This window comes from Eumetopias jubatus, unplaced genomic scaffold (assembly GCF_037043125.1).
Source record: "Eumetopias jubatus isolate StellerSeaLion01/CBP00866 unplaced genomic scaffold, mEumJub1_p1.0 scaffold_17, whole genome shotgun sequence".
NCBI lineage: Eukaryota > Metazoa > Chordata > Mammalia > Carnivora > Otariidae > Eumetopias > Eumetopias jubatus.
Genome location: NW_028274823.1, coordinates 85,413,528 through 85,431,341, shown reverse-complemented (window position 1 = coordinate 85,431,341; position 17,814 = coordinate 85,413,528). Strand labels below are relative to the sequence as shown.

The following is a 17,814-nucleotide window of genomic DNA, read 5'->3' as shown; positions in this document are numbered from 1 at the left end:
CTGTTTTTTAGATGTTAAATAGGCGTCTCTCTTAGGTTGAGTTTTCAGAGAAGATTCAGCTGCAGAGGTTTATTAAAGAGTGTTTTTGGAATCAACTCTTGTGGAAAGGAGAGAGAAGCAAGCAGAATTAAGTTTAGGGAGAAGGTGAGCTTCCTCTGACCCCATGGAAAGCTCTAGAGCTGAGAGAGCCCTTTAAGGTTGGAAGGTCAGCACAATGAGGTAGGCTCTTCATACACCGCATGTATGAGTCAGATGCAGGTTGCTTTAGAAACCAGCCTGGCCTTGACATGGTGACTGTCTTCAGATGGACTAACATCTGAAGCCTCTCAAATAGGACCAACAGCTGAAGGCTCTCAGTTGGTGACATTTCCAGCACACAGGGGAATAATTACTTCCTTGAAGGGGGTTTGGGAGGTATATCATAGTGTTATCACACGGAAATGAAAAAAAAACATCTTATTCTTTTTTGTTTTTTTTTTAAGATTTTTTTTATTTATTTGACAGAGAGATAGCACAAGTAGGCAGAGCGGCAGGCAGAGGGAGAGGGAGAAGCAGACTCCCCGCTGAGCAGGGAGCCCAACGTGGGGCTTGATTCCAGGACCCTGAGATCATGACCTGAGCCGAAGGCAGACGCTTAACGACAGAGCCACGCCAAGCACCCCCATCTTATTCTTTATTAAACCTGAAATGAGGATCTGGGGGCATGTAGCCTCAAGATGAGGTAAAGGGGGATGAGCGAGCTGAACGTTTTCTGAAAGAAAATATGCTAAGTGTAGTAAAGCAATGAACTGTAACATACGCCCTCTAGAAATACCAAAAATAAAAAATAAAAGCATAATTTTTTAAAACTACTTGAATAAATTCAGAAGGGGAAGAACACATTTTGAGAAGATTCAGTTTAGCATTTTTCCAGAGATTTTGTTCCAATAGTTGCATGCCTTTACAAATGAATTATTGCCATGCTTTTCTAACCACAGGAATGCGGGCGTGTGGGAGGGGTGGTGCAATGCGGAATTTCAGCCCAAGGTGCTAGTGCTCCTGAAACGGAGAAGCCAGGGCTCAGAGGGCAGTGGTCACCAGAGCAGAAAGGTAAACTGTGAGATCTCTAACTTGAATGGGGTTTTCTGGACAACCGCTGGGGGAGGGTATGTAGTAATACAGCCTACTTTGGAGATCTGAACAAGAGACACCTCACATTGACCTTTATTTCCTCTTTAATGCTGTGTTGCTAATCTTTAATCTTCTTATTTGTATCCTGTCTTGTAAAGCCATGGAGGACTCCTTCCAGTTTTCTATATAGCAGCCAACAGACACCCCTTAGTCTCTTTCCACTGGGTTTTGTGGAAACGTTGGAGATGTGCTTTCGTCAACTCTTTCTTATAAAAGATCTTTCAACCAAGGTTTCTTACTAGAGTATAAAAGTGATGAGTTTCATTTACTTCATACCGGAGGACTATTGTATGATTCAAAGCAAAGTTTACGGTTTTTAAACTGCTTGATAAAAAGAGTTTTTGGGTTTCATTTTTGTTTTTTTTTTCTTTAATTGACCAGAATTAAACCATTCTGCTCTTCCTAAAAGTTAGATTAAAAAAAAGATTAATTTGAAATGTGGTTTGAATGTGGAATAACATTTGGCTGAGCAAGTCTTTGATAGCGACTGCTATTATAATAGCAGTAATCAGTATTACCTTTAGTAACTTGGCAATAAAGGATTCTCTGCACAGTTTTGTAAATAAACCTCAGTTTATTGCATGCCTTGAAGCTGTTTATTGCTTCACACACAGTCAGCTACTGTTGATTAAAGTTTCAGTATGCAAATGCAGTTATTTCCCTGAGATTTTGGTAAATTAGAGAAGAACAGAAACAGTGTTTCTGAGGTATACTCGATAAACAGCCAATAGGTGTCAGTTGTCTAGAGAAAACAACAGGAACCAAATTGATGCTGAGAAGTACCCATGGTGATTCTCCACTTAACTGCCTGGAATTAGCTGATTTGGAGCTAAGAAAACATTTTTTTTTTTTAGATAAAAAGATAAGCAATATTTGCTTTGGAATAGTTGCTTAAGAAAACTGAAGAATTCATTTGCATGTCCCTTCTTCTAGTATTGCATACTTCTTATTTTACATGGATTCACAAAATCCTGTAACAGTTTGAAAAAGGAAGTGAAGGGATCACTTTTAAAAAGAAGCTCCAGATTAAGAAAACATACGTTTCACAGGCAGAGGCAGAATTATCTAGCAATAAAATTTAACTCAGCTTTGCAACAGAGTCATTCCCTACTACCTACCGCCATACAAAAGCAGATAATTTTGATTTCGATAAACAAATGATTACAAAGAGCAGCAAGGCTTGATTGCAACTACACTTCTTCTAATTTAACGAGCATGAGCGGGGTGATTTGAATCAGAAGTCGCCTTCGTGAATCAAGAAGAAAACTTCAAAGATTAATGCCAACAATAGCAAGCTGAGAGGACCCAGCTCTTTATACTTCATCTTTCCTTGTTTAATTTTATTTTACAATTAGTATGCATATATTCATAAGTGCAGTCATATTGCACTCTCTATTTCTTTTTTATGCAGCTTTCTTTTTTATTCTCTATTTTTGCTTCACCTCCCATTCCCTACCTTCTTTCCCCCGGAATAATTCCCCAGCCCTTCTCATGAGAGAGCACCCATGAACCCACTGGTCTGCGTCTAACTGTATTTTCCCATTCTGGTCACATATGATTGTGTAAGACACGTAAGTGTGTGTGTGTAAGGGACATACACAAGTAATATATAGAGAGGTGACTTTGCCATTGTCATTATATGCATACATTTATGTTAATTTTCCTTTTGAAATGATACAAGACTTGACAGAAAAAATGTGAGAATCATACAAGAATGTTTGAGAATAAGTTCCCAGCATGCTGTGCATTCACCAAGTACACTTTCCAGTTCCCATGAAGAGTGAGGTCTCCTGTATAACCAGCACACTGCGGTGGAAATCAGGGAGTGACTTTGATGTGTTCCTGCAGTCTAGCCCTGTGACTCCAGTCAACCTTTGCCGGTTATGCTTGTAACACCCTTTATGGCAAAATGACCCAAGCCAGGATCACGTGTGACTTTTATGCATCATACCTTGTTGGTCTCCTCCGTATGCACCAATCTTCCCTCGATGCTTTTGAAGATTGCAGGAAGCTTATTTTCTACATTTTCCTTCAGTTTGGGTTCGTTGATGTCTCTCAGTGACTGGTTCAGTCATGGGTATTTCAGCAAGGGTAACCCTGAAGTGATCATGTCACATTGCCTCCTACCAGATGACAGATGGTTTATAGGTGGTCATCCAGGGAATGCTGCTGTGGATAACCCGATCTAAGTCGCACCCGCCTTCAAGTGTGTGGAGGACTTACCTTGAGATTATGCAAATGCTCTTCCTTTATTTATCTTCCCTCATTATTTTTTTTAAAGATTTTATTTATTTATTTGACAGAGAGAGAGACAGCCAGAGAGGGAACACAAGCAGGGGGAGTGGGAGAGGGAGAAGCAGGCTTCCCGCGGAGCAAGGAGCCCGATGCGGGGCTCAATCCCAGCACCCCGTGATCGTGACCTGAGCCGAAGGCAGACGCTTAACGACTGAGCCACCCAGGGGCCCCTTCCCTCGTTACTTTTAACATCTATTGATGTTCTTTGGCTGAATTATTATTTTGACTGTTGCCAAATGATGGTCTTCTAATGCCATCATCTCTTTGACCTTGGCGAATTGGCATTCTACCAAAAGAAAAGCTATCTTTCCTCCCCCATGTATTTATTCAATTATTTATCAATACCAATACGAGCTCAAAAATTTATCTGCTTCAGTTGATTATAAACCATGACAATCATTATTTATTCTGATGCTCAAATCGTCCCAGAATTAGCCTTGATGAGCCCATCTGAACAGGCTTCTGTGTCTTTTCGCATGGCCCTGTCATGTTTTGAGCACCCATTTTAGACTTCTCTTATCCCAGCCCGAGATCTAACCATTTCTCTAAAAAGCTCTGGTGTCTTTCAGTGGGGGTAGCATTTAGAAACCAGGTCTGAGAGCACGGAATGTTCCTGGCTATTGGCTCTCTCTGCTTCCAGGTCTTCTCAATGGCCTAAGCTGTCAGTCTATGTACATACCTCTGTGTGCATGCATGCATGTACTCAAACATACACACACGTGTCTACACACACCACATACAGAAGTGTGTATGATATATACACACGTGTTCATTTGCATCTGTATTTATGCCTACATATATGTCTGCATAACATACGTATACTCATTATATGTAATATTGCATGTGTACATTTTATACCTTATGAAATATTATATGTAAATATATAATATATGTAAATAAACATATATATATGTATAAAGCTCTTGGTTCACACTAATAACGGTCACAATGAGAAAACTGGCCTGTTTATCCTTAGTATATTTACTTATAAACATAACCAGTTTCCTCTTGACACCCATGCTGATGTCCTCCTTACCCCTCTCACGTTCTAGTGCCACAAGCCTGACTGTCCCTCTTCTTCTCCCAATACAGATGCACTCCCCACCCTACGTGGACTTTGGAGTGCTGCGCAGGGTCATGCAAACACCTTCCCTACAGAGTCCAAACTTCAGCACATCTCACTACCAGCTGCTACCACCGTATACAAACGGTTCCCTTCTCCATTCCCCTTGTGCTGCGATAGGCCATGGGAGATTGATGTCCTACCAGCCCCCTTCCCACGCAGACGGCCTCGGGACCTCGGAGCTCAACAGCAAGGCTCTTTGGACTTCGCGACCACACCAAGCCACCACCCTCTCACGGAAGCCAGGCTTATTCGCCTAGGTTACCATCCCATTCCAAGGCATCATGAGTGCCCTTCCCACATGGGTGTGGGTGCCCCATGACAGGCTGCCAACCCCCCACCCAGGCTCTGACTCTCCACATCAGGCAGTTCTAACAATGTTTTGTATTTTCCGACTGCAATGTTTCTACTTCTCTCATTAAATCTATTCCTGATTATTTTGTTTTTTTTTAATTTTATGAAGTGGAATCTTTTCCTTATTTTCACACGTGATCATTCATCACGAGGATATAGAAATACTATGGATATTTTCATATTGGTCTTCTATCCTGCATCCTTTCTGAACTCATTTATTAGTCTAATAGTTTTTGAGTAGATTCTTTAGGATTTTTTGTTTAAAAGATAATTTCATCTGCAAATGGAGATACTGTTACTTCTTCCTTTCTGCAATGACTCTTATGTCTTTTTCTTGCCTAATTACTCCAACTAGAACTTTCAGTAAAATGTTGTAATAGTTTTTGGTATAAATCTTTCTCTTATTCCTGACCCTAGGGGAAAAGCTGTGATTCTTTCAACATCACTATGATGCCAGTTGGGAGTTTTGGATTTTGTCAAATGCTTTTCCTGATTTTGCTGAGATGATCCTTTAAAAAAAAAAAATCTGTTTCGTACATTAATTGATTTTCTTATGTTGAAACAACTTTGCATACTTGTGACAAATCACATTTTGTCATTATGTATGATCGTTTCTATATATTGCTGAATTTGAATTGCTGGTATTTTGTTAAGGAGTTTTACCTCTATATTCATAAGCTAGATTGACCTATAGCATTCTTTTCTTGGGGTACCTCTGTCTGGTTTCAGTATGACAGTAACATAAGCCCTATAATTAGGAAGTTTTTCCTCTTCTTAAATATTTTGGAAGAGATTGTGAAAATGCTGTCAATTCTTTAGTGTTTAGTAGAATTCACTAGTAAAGCTATTTGGGCCTTTTTTTTTCTTTAATGCAGTTTTTTATTGTTTTGTTTTTGAGATTACTAATTTTATCTTCTTACTCATTATACATCTATCCAGATTGTCTTTATCATCTTGAATCAGTTCTGGTAATTTGTGTACTGCTAGGGATCTGTTCATTTCATCTAGGTTATTTAATATGGTGGGATCGAGGTTTTCATCAGATTTCCCTAAATCTGCTTTATTGCTGTGAGGCCATAGGGATAGCTCCGCTTTTGTTCCTGATTTTAGTAATTTGAACCTTCTCTCTTCTCTTTTTTTTTTCCTTTATCAGTCTGACTGGAATCTTGTCAATCTTTTTTTTTATAAGTTTTTTTTAAAGATTTTTTATTTATTTGAGAGAGAGAATGAGATAGAGAGAGAGCATGAGAGGGGAGAGGGTCAGAGGGAGAAGCAGACTCCCTGCTGAGCAGGGAGCCCGATGTGGGACTCGATCCCGGGACTCCAAGATCATGACCTGAGCTGAAGGCAGCCGCTGAACCGACTGAGCCACCCAGGCGCCCAAATCTTGTCAATCTTGTTGATCTTTTCAAACATCAACTTTTGGTTTCATTGATTCTTCTCTACTGTTTTTCTATTTTTATTTCATTAATTCCCACTTTAATTTTTATTTCTTCTCCTTGCTTTACGTTTATTTTACTCATCTTTTCTCATTGTCTTAGATGAAAAGTTATTGACTTGAAAACTTACCCCTTTGTAGATATAGATGCTTACAGCTGTATCTTTTTCTCCAAGAACTGCCTTATATCATTGCATAAGTTTTAGTGTAGTTTTTTTTAGTTTAATTTTATTGTATTATGTTATGTTAATCACCATACACTACATCATTCGTTTTTGATGTATCGTGTTCCATGATTCATTGTTTGCATATAACACCCAATGCTCCATGCAGTACGTGCCCTCCTTAATACCCATCACCAGGCTAACCCATGCCCCCACCCCCCTCCCCTCTAGAACCCTCAGTGTGTTTCTCAGAGTCCATCATCTCTCATGGTTCGTCTCCCCCTCCAATTTCCCCCCCTTCATTTTTCCCTTCCTTCTCCTAATGTCCTCCATGTTATTCCTTATGTTCCACAAATAAGTGAAACCATATGATAATTGACTTTCTCTGCTTGACTTATTTCACTCAGCCTAATCTCCCCCAGTCCCATCCATGTTGATGTAAAAGTTGGGTATTCATCCTTTCTGATGGTTGAGTTATATTCCACTGTGTATATGGACCACATCTTCTTTATCCATTTGTCTATCGAAGGGCATCTTGGCTCTTTCCACAGTTTGGCTATTGCGGACACTGCTGCTATGAACATTGGGGTGCATGTGGCCCTTCTTTTCACTACATCTGTGTCTTTGGTGTAAATACCCAGGAGTGCAATTGCTGGGTCATAGGATAGCTCTATTTTTAATTTTTTGAGGATCCTTTAAACAATTTTCATTCATTTTGAAGCTTTTTCTCATTTCCTTTGCATTGTCTTCTTTGTCTCTGAGTGCTGTTTTCATTTCTGTATAGTTGTGAATTTTGAGACTTGATGTTGTTGGTTTCTAATTTTATTCCATTATAGACAGAGAAAGAATTAGCAGATGGCAGACGGTGGGTTTCTGCAGCATGGACTGACAGGCAGAGGATAAGGAACGCTGTGGGCCTGTCGCTCCAGGGCAGATGCCGTAGTCTTTCACTGGCGCGGTGAGGGAGAAGGGGTGCAGTGACTCTGCTTACACCTGCCACAAGTAGACCTTCTCTCATGCTGTGCGGGCTGAGAGTTAGAGGGGGAATACCTTATTGCTCCAATGCCAAAGACTCCTGCTGTTCTGACTGAGATTTTGTAGATTTTTTTTTTAATAAATGTTTCTCTCATTACTGTACACTCTTAGAACAATTTCCAGAGACCCTAATTTTTTTAAACTATTTTTTAGTAGTCATGGTTGTTTTCATGGGAGAGGACTTCACTCAGCCATTCCTGAAGTCTTTCCCTTGTGTGCTCTATTTTTGCTCATTTTTAAATGCAGGTATCAACTGCAAAAAAATGTATTAAGGGAATAATCTTATTTCAGTATCATACATGGAGTCATTGAGACGTAAACAGGTTTAGTGATTTGCATAACTAATAAGTGACAACTTTCATCCCCCCCTTTTTTTTGCTTTAAAGCTCAAGATTTTTAGTTACCAAATTAAATCAGTTCCTTAGACAGTACTTTTAATTGGAATAGAATTCTAGAGTTTTCTAAACATCTGTTGCCTCATCTGATTCTACATCAACCGTATAGACTATACATTTCAAGTGTTATTTATCCATTTAATGATTGAGAATATAGGTTCAGCGACAGAGCCCAGTTCAGGTAGTTAAAACCAAGATAATTCGGACTAGGTTCTCAATCGTATGATTACCAGCTCTGGGCTATTTTTTATAAGTATAGGCTTAATCACAGTATTCTGAACATTATTTAACTCTTTTTCAGTGTTAATATCACCAATGATCAGAATTTTCTCAAAGGTAGGGACTGTACTACATGACATATCATTCCTGATTCCTAGCGTGAAATAGATTCTTTATAATGGTTGCCCAGTACATTTTTTGGCTTACTGAACACAGGATAATGTGACTCTTAGATTCTAAATTAGATTCTGTATTTATATCAACAAATGGTATGGCGGTATGTGAGGCTTAATGGATCCCTCTGCTTATTGATCCCCATGCTCTTGTTTAAATAGATTTTTCTGTCTTTTTCCCTCAGTACTGTCAGACCATTAGCTGTGTGCTTAGTCCATTCAATTGGCCTGGCTCTATTAACTGCACAATTTTGAAAATCTGGTTTTGATGTGCTGACGTCTGGGAACTAGTACGTAGACTGTGAGGGAGGGCTTGAGAAACCCTTGAACTAATGTGCAAGAGTCTAAGTAGGGGCTTTGTAGGTCTTCAGATCTCCATAGGCCTGGAAACATACACACCCTCTTCAATTTATTTAGAACTGAACAAGAGTCATTTTGTTTAGCTATTTTAGCATTGAAAATGTTGTTTATGAATTGTATTTATTTGGTTTATTACCAAATGTTGAGTGTTGAGAACTGACGGGAGCCAAATATCTCCCCACAGTAATTAGATTACCTTTGGAGATTATTAGCTGCCACCAATAGGCAGTAGTAACAAGGGCTAGTGTTCTATGTCACAATCTCTTTTCTGACTCAAGTCTGGAAGAAAGTGAGACAGACAAACATGGGGTATGTAAGATGAAGACCAAAGTACATTTTTTTTTTTTACTGTAAATATAGTTGCTTGAAGTACAAAACAAACTAGATCACTATACTTTCTTCATTACACTAAACTTACCTTCTTGGCCACAAGGAATACAAAGGCAAGCCCAAATTGTAAATACTAAAGCACATTAGTAACAAAGCAGACGAGTGTTCTGCCTTCATGGAGCTTACATTCTAGTAAGAAAAAGAAAAATTAACAAAATATATGTGAGCGATATAGAATTTTAGGAGGTAATAAATGCTATGTGAAAATGTAAATGAGGAAAAATTGAGAGGAGTAATGGGGGATGACAATTTGATCAGTGATGATTTTGCTAAGGTGGCATTATCAAAGAATTGACGAAGGTGAGAAAAGGAGCCATGTGGGCATGGCTCATCTAGGGCAGAGTACTTCGGGTGCATGTGGCAAGGCCCTGAAGTTCAGACCTGCCTGGTGTGTTTGAGGAACAGTGAAGATACCAGTGTGACAGGAGTAGAACAAGAGAAGAGGGAACCTATAGAAATGAAGTCCCCCAGGACCTGGAGAAGTGTGGAGATAATTATTCTCAGTGGAAGTGAGTACTAATGGAAGAATTTGAATAGAGCAGTGACACGAATAAACTTAAAATTTAAAAGGATCCTACGATTCTCTATTGAGAATGGTCTGTAGTGAAATGTGAGGAATTGTGCAAATTAGTTAGGGTGCTATTTCAGGAGTCCAGACTAGCCTGGAGTGATATTTCTGGACATAGGGAGAAGTGGTTTCCACTTTTTTCTATTTTGTAGGTAGACACTAGAGGATTTGTTGGTGATTGTGGATTTTGGGAGAGAAGACAAGTGAAGAATGGCTATTAAGTTACAGCCCAAGCAACTGGTAGGATTGAATTTCCATTATAGCCAGAATGAAAAGAATGTCAGAGGAGAAATAATTCAATTTTGGACATGTCAAATTTGAAATGTCTTTTGACATCTAATTAAAGCTACTGAGTAGGCAGTTGGGTATGTGTCTGGGGAAGAAGTTTGGACTAGAAAATATCCATCTGGGGTCTTGAGCATTTAAGTACTACTTAGAACTTTGAGATTGGATGAGGTTCTTGAGGGAGTGAAAGTAGAAGACATCCAAAGGCTGATTTTAAAGTGCCAAGGAGGTGAGGAGGATCAGGAATGGGGACCCAGAAGAAATGTCCTGAAGTGGACTTGGGGAAAAAAGTGTGTCAAGGAGAAGGGAGAGATCATTTATTCCTGATGCTACTGAGAGGTCATGTTAAAAACAAACAAAACAAAGAAACAAATGGAAACAAAGACTGTGGACTGATGGGTGATTTTACTAATACGGAATTTACTCGGCGTGTTGAAAAGAGCAGTTTCGGTGTAGTACTCTTGGGAGGGTTGGAAACGTGATCGAGATGGTTCCAAGAGAGAATGAGAACAATGAGAAATAGAGTTAATAGCTGGACAGGATTGAAGGTGTTCAGGTACGCTCCTGTATCATATGGACATTCTATGTGAGCTGTATTTCCAAGTTTCAGATATGTTACACTGCATCCTATTTATCAATTTACTTATATTTTTTAGAAAATTGAACAATCTGACTTCTTTACGTAAATGAACTTACTTCCAGAAGGAAATTTTAAATCAGGATCATACATGACAAAACAGCACTTCTTGACATAAAAAAGTCTGCATTATTCATCAAAATAGATTCGTAAACATTAACATTTTGTTAAAGGGCCAGTATTTGACACCAGGAGTGCCCGCATACACATTTTTGGAAACACTGCTGTGCTGAATTGAAAACCTCCGTTCTTGCTCTCAAGTAGTTTAATAACATAAATCAGAACTCGTTTGCCTAAGTGAGAAAAGAAAAGATCATCTAAATCTGTTGATTTTTATCTATTTTAGAATCCCTCGGGTCAGGTGCTTTGTCTTAATGTCCTGTGAAATGTGCAGAATCATTCTGTGTGCATAAAGTGCAGTCTACCAGATGGTATTTGATGGCTGTATTCGTCTTTAACATGAATGGAATATTAGTTTAGAGAAGATTTGTTTTCTTTTTCAAAATTCCTTTTTTCCAGTGTCTAAGCACCGTGCCTATTGAGGTAAATACTTTTGTGTCCTTGGTGCTTCTGACAACTGGGAGACCTGAATTATATGCTGTCAGTTACCTGGTTAAGCAGACTAGAAACAGCAGTGGCCTTGATCTTTAAAAAGTTACTCCTTGTCCTACTAGCAAACATTACAGGACAATTAGCTTGATTGTAGTTCGTTGTGTTGTTAAACATCTATCAGCAGACCCGGGACTAAATAATTCCATTCCTTGCTAGCTGTCCAAAGTGAGTATCATTCAGTTATTTAACCCGAGGTATTTAACCTCAGGTTGTTTACCTGAGGCCAAGCAAAACAGGAGCTGGTTTTCCATTTGCTCTCTCTTCCTCACGTTCACGAGGCCTGTTTCCATCTCATGGTCTTTTCCTTCCCGGTGCCCTCTGCCAGAATACCGTTCCCCACAAGACTTGCTCTCTGGCCCCTCACAAATGCATTTGCATTTGCATCGCGTTTTCCTGATAGCTTTCCTGATGACCTACATATGACTGCAACCCCCCCGCCCACCAACCTTATGCCCTTCCTAAATTACCTCATATTTCCACAGCACTTATAGAGATCTGAAAACTGTATATTGTCATGAATTATTTTGTTTTGTCTCTGACTGCCCGTACTACAGTGTAAGTTGCACAAAGGCAGAATTCTTGTCTGTGTTGCTCACGGACTTTTGTCTGCATGGAAGCCCCAGGGCCCATTTAACACAGTGCAGATGATTGATAACTATTTGTTGAATCCATGAGTGAATACTGTGTGTGTTACTGTTGTTAGCTTCATTTTGTCATTAGGCCTCTTGCCTAAGAGGAGATGGCACCCGAGGGGGCTGGCTCCGGAGCCCACACCCAGCCAGGCCCCCTAAGATGACGGCTCCTGTACTCTCTCACACCTTGCACAGAGGGCTTGGATTGGACCCGACTGATCAGAAATAAAGGCACAGAATATATATTTGCACAAAGAATGAGAGATTCCTTTCTGTTCCGTTATGGAAAACATTTACACTACTCGCTCTCTTTTTAAGATAAAAGTTATTACTATCTCCAGATTAAAAAAAAAAAAGATGTATTTTCCAATTAAGCAAATTATAGGGAACTCCAATTGGAGTGGTGCCAGAAAGACTCTGAGAACTGAAGTCCTTTGCATTTCCCATTTACTATATGGTTGCTGTGAGGTTTAAATGAGACAAGGCATGCAAGTATAGTTCCTGACACATAGTAAATAGTCAATGAATTCTAACTTAAGGATTCACTGTTCAGTATCATATTTGAATTTCTGCCCAGCATTTAGAGATGGCTAGCTAGACTTATATATAGAAAAAAAAATATTTTTAAATTTTTTAAAAGATTTTATTTATTTATTTGAGAGAGAGAGAGAGAGAGCATGCACAAGCAAGGGGGAGGGGCAGAGGGAAAAACAGACTCCCCGCTGAGCAGGTAGCCCAATGTGGGATTAGATCCCAGGACCCTGAGATCATGACCTGAGCTTAAGGCAGATGCTTAACTGACTGAGCCACCCAAGCACCCCTAGGGGAAAAAAAAAAAAAAACTATTTAAAAAATGTTTTTAGAAATGTATTTTAGGTCAGAAATATGCACATGATCATATCTTTATACTCCAAGAATCATTGCTTTTTCCGATTTTTCCAGTTATTCCTCTTATGTGTTATTTCTTTCTTTAAATAACTCCTCTCCTTGGGCCGCCTGGGTGGCTCCCTCGGTTGAGCATCCAACTCTTGATTTCAGCTCAGGTTGTGCTCTCAGGACTGTGGGATCGAGCCCTGAGTCGGGCTCTGTGCTCAGTGGGGAGTATGTTTGAGATTCGCTCTCTCCTTCTCCCTCCACACTTACCCTGTTCGCCCTCTCTCTCTCAAATAAATAAATAAACTTGAAATAGTTTCTCTCCTTAAATACGGACAAGTAGAGATGTAAAGTACTTACACAAGTGCTAACACATGTAATGGATAGATTTCAGAGGTCTGATCCTGATGGCACCATCCCCCGCCTTGCATTGTGGCCTGAGAAATGATGAATCCTCCCTAATTACTACACCCTTGGCCACAGATCCTGAAACAAACACAGAGGACTGAAAGAAACAAAACAATCAAATAAGGATTTCCTTCCAAATCCTGGGTCTTCAAGCTTTCTAATATGGACACAACCTCACATGAGATTGAAGTAGGCAGATTACGGCCTCTCACATTTCTTAAGTATTTAAATGGTCAAACAAAAGGAAGTACTTCAAGGTAACTCAGGGATTGAAAGTAATTAATGTGGATGAAAAAACTGAAAATCCTCTAGGAATTTTTCTCCCTTGTTATTTTAGTGACATAACAACATAATGACTTAAATAAATAAAATGACTCAGCATTCACAGCGCTTTCATCCCTAAGCAACGATATTAAGTATTAGACTCGATACATTAGAAGAAAGGGGAACATTAATCTGGACTTAACATTATTTACACAAAGCTATCCTGCTTCAGAATCCATTTCTTCTGGCTTTTATGAAAATACAAGACAATAAATTGTCTTTCAGAAAGCAGCAGCAACTACATACCAATGAACAAACAAAAAGAAATTGATAATATCTGTCACAATATGACAGGTAAAAATGACTGACTGAAAGAGAAAAACAATGGAAAAACTTTAGTGTGAGCTTTTCCGTGGTAACAAGCAGTCTCTTAAGGACATAAGCAGGCTGGGTCTGAGGACCCAGACAGGGTCCCATAGGACCAGCCAGGAAGGTCCATGGCTGCAGGCAGGATGGAAATCTAATGGGAGCCAGCAGCAGGTAAGAGCAAGAGTTTATCGAAGATACAGGTACAGACAGTGTCTGGAAGACACAGAAAGGAAAGCAGAGTCTCATCTTTATTCAGAGTCTGAGGATTTTATTGAGGATTGTGTTGTGGTGTGCATATCCCTCAGGTGTTCGGGAACGGGTGAGAACAAGGGCAGGCGTCCAGGTGTCCTCCCTAAGGCACATTCCCTGGAGCCAAGGGTCTTGGGTTGAGCTGTCCAGCATGGGTGGTCTTGATGTGGTTTTAGAATATAGGTGAGGTTCGGTGGGGTGATGTCCGGAGCCCACGACCAAGAAAGAATTCTTGAGATGTCTTTGGTGCAAAATGGTGGTTTTATTAAAGCATGGGGACAGGCCCCGTGGGCAGAAAGAGCTGCTGCTCCGCGGTTGTGAGGGGTGGCTGACGATATACTATGGGTTGGGGAAGGTAAGGAAAAGGGAGGTTTCAAAAGGATTTTTGTACGTTAAAGAAGACTCACTGGATACCTGAGGCCTTGCCATTGTCAAGTTAAGGTCGTTTTGCCCTCTAGCAATGTATTAACATAAAGAGAGTTTGGGAGTTTCCTGGAAGAATGTCACACATGTCCCACCCAGGAGTGGGGGTGGGGGGAGGTTGCGGGGTGTCAGCTGGTGCTCTGTCCTCGGCTTGCCTTCTGCTCCCTCCTCAGTCTGGAATATACAGGCGATGACCTCATCCAGGCATTCTTGCCCCGCTACCCCTTAGATGTTATATGTTGTGCTAGAGGAGTCCAAAGAAATCATGAATTCCTTGTCCCTTACAGGGAGGACATACTACAACACGTGTATGAGGTGGGGACGCGGGTCCAGGAAGAATAGAAGCAGGAAAAGGAGCAAAAAACAGATTTTTATACAATCCTTCAGTTTCCCTGTCTCACTAAATCTAGCATAATTCTGTGTTTCTTCAAAAACTTAACTGTGTCATTATTTGTAGTTCTCTTTTCTCTTTTTGGCGAATACCTGCCTGGCAGAGAACAGAAAAATAAGAGGAAAACATCAAGCATCTACTGTCAATTCTATTGAGCCTGTTTAAAAAAATACATTGTGTTTCTTACTCTCTACTCTGAGATTTCCATTATAATGAAATCAAGGCAATTTAAAATTTGAGATTTAGCTAGAAATGGAATGCTCCAAGATATTACCCTAGCTAATTGAATATTTCATTTTATTTTACTACTTGATTTCATTCCGTTGTATTTTAGTGACTGTGTATCCATCATAATGCAAAAGCATTACTCAAAAGAAATACAATGCAGGCCTGAAAAAGGTGGTCACTTGGCTTGATTAAAAATTTGGCTTTTGGACAGAAATCATGTCAGTCAAACCTCCCAAGATTGATTGACTTTTGTTATTGTTAAAGTTCTCATTTGCAAATGAAGAAGTTGAAAAATAATCACACATTTAGTAAGGGAAGCCAGTTTCAAATTCAGGTTTCTGGCTTCAGATTCAGGATTCTTAACCATAAAGCTTCCAGACTTGATATATGCTCAGCAGAAAAAGAAACCAGTGGACTAGACAGTTTCTCTACACTGTAAACATTTATGCAAACAGTAACACATTTGTAAACTAGAGAGATACACTCATGTAAATCAAATACATAAACCTTAAGAGAGCCATTAATCTATTTCTGCACCAGGTAAGATTATGTACACATTAGGGCGATATTATTCTTATTCATTGTTACTGCTTTCAAATGAGAGGAAATGACAGAAATGCTGGGGTCAGATATGAAATTCGGAATTAGCTCATTTTGTAACCCTTAAGTGTCCCGTGGCTATTCCACGCTGTTAGCTTCCAGCTCCTATATTCCACTGTATGGACCAGGACCTATATCAGTTACTCGATAATCCAATCATGTTTTCTCTCTGAAGGCAACTGATCGAGAGGGAGACCCAATATCATACACCATTGAGAACGGAGATCCTCAACGAGTTTTTAATCTTTCGGAGACGTAAGTTAAAAATGATTTCAAAATTTATTTTTTTGAAGACATTAAACAGTGTACCGGGGGGGGAACAGACTTCTAATCAGTGGTTTTCAGCTGGCTGTAGTTTTCTTTTACTTTTTTTTCCCCTATGAATGCGAATGAGATCAGGGGTGGGGGATAATTCTGAATTCAGAAATCTTACCCAGGAGACTATTTATTTTAAACATTTTCACTAGGTAAAAATCCACGGAGGTAGAAACATTTTATTTGTAGCCTGGGATTAATTAGATCCCTTTAAAGTTGTCAGTTACTCATAATAACAAGGACATTTCTACCAAGAGTAATGTGGCACTAAATTGGTCATTCGAAGAAAATTTTGTAAGACAAAGCAATAATTCAAACACATTTAAAGTACCATCGAAGTCTACCCTTCCGTTTTTGAGGAAAGTAGGTGTATTCTGAAAAAGCTAGGACAAAAACATTACCATGGCCCTGCTAAGCCTTGTGGGGCGTATATTGGTGTCGCTCTACTCCCCTCAGAGTGCAGCAGGAGAAAGTCAGGAGGCCCGGAAAGAGACACCACGGTTTGCAGAGGGATCATTGGCTTCCCTTGTCTAAGAGCAAAGTTGCCCTGTTGCTGTCACGTAGGGCTGGTCCTTAGGGAGTCATGCTTGCTACCTCTCTGAATCTTTCTTTGTGTCCACGGGTGGTTTTACATCCTAAAAGAATGGAAACCTGAACAGGGCCCATGATCACAAAGTGAGAATTTCCACAGATGAGCCAAGCACTGCTTTCATCTCAGGAACATGGGTGCATCATGCCAAATCAGGGGAACCATGCATGGTCACTGGTCTTGGGAGGAACACCTGTAATTTCACTCTGACTAGGATGTGCCAACCATGAGTGAGTTTGCCGGGAAACAGTAATTCTCAGACTTTTCGATTTCACAGATAAAAAAATTTCTATCTAAAAAAATGGAAAGACTTAACTATTTGGAATTCCCCCCCCCCATAGATACATACAAATCTCAATTAGCTGTAATTTACAATCATCCTGAAAGAAAGAAAACTTTTTAAAGGGACACCTTAACAGGAATCATGACTGTGTGGTACTGGTATAGAAGTACATGTATAGATCGCTAAAATAAAGTTAAGAGTCCAGAAATAACCAGATCATAACATTTATGGTCAATCAATTTCCCCCCAAGGAAGGCCAAGACAATCCAACCAGGAAAGAATAAGCTTTACAGTAAATGAAATCTGGGGCCGCATGCAAAAGAATGAAGTTGGATCTTTACCTCACACCATTAGCAAAAATTAACTCAAAGTGGATCATGGACCTAAATATTAGAGACAAAAGCATTTAACTCTTTAAAGAAAATACAGAAGTAAATCTTCATTATTGGAATTAGGCAGTGCTCTCCTAGATAGGACATAAAAACCACAAGTGATTAATAAGAAGACAGGTAAGTTGGACTTCATCAAAATTTGAAAAATATATGCTTCAAAAGTCAGTACCAAGAAAGTGAAGACCACCCCCAGCCTGAGAGAAAATATTTTAAACAATGTAGATGATAAAGGACGTAAGTATATCTAGAATACACAAAGAACTATTATAACCCCAAAATAAACAGAGAAATAACCCAAATAAAAGTGGACAGGAATTTGACTAGACATTTCTCCCAAGAAGCTATATGAATGGCCAACAGTGTGTGGAGTTTCACTTGTGATCACTAGTCATTAGGGAAATGCAGATGAAAATCACCAGATACTGCTTCTCACCTATGTAGAATGTCCAGAATGAGAAAAGGAAGGACATAAGAAGTATGGGTGAGATTTCAGAGTCCTCCTATATTTCTGGAGGGGAAGTAAAGTCAGTGTGTACTTTGGAGAACAATGTGTCATTTCTTCTAAATGTGAAACACAGAG

The 17,814-nt window shown here is 39.6% G+C and overlaps 1 protein-coding gene across 17 annotated transcripts in view; it reads left to right on the top strand.

The window, feature by feature from the left end:
* The window catches only part of PCDH15 (protocadherin related 15), a 781,344-nt gene that overhangs the window by 486,101 nt on the left and 277,429 nt on the right, over positions 1 to 17,814 (top strand). For 16 of the 17 annotated variants that reach the window (XM_088020022.1, XM_088020021.1, XM_088020020.1 and 13 more), the window contains one exon: positions 15,831 to 15,910. The exons of the other annotated variant lie outside the window; for it this stretch is intronic. In XM_088020022.1, the coding sequence (XP_087876148.1) occupies positions 15,831 to 15,910 (80 nt within the window). The remainder of the gene's footprint in view (positions 1 to 15,830; positions 15,911 to 17,814) is intronic. 17 annotated transcript variants of the gene reach the window in all.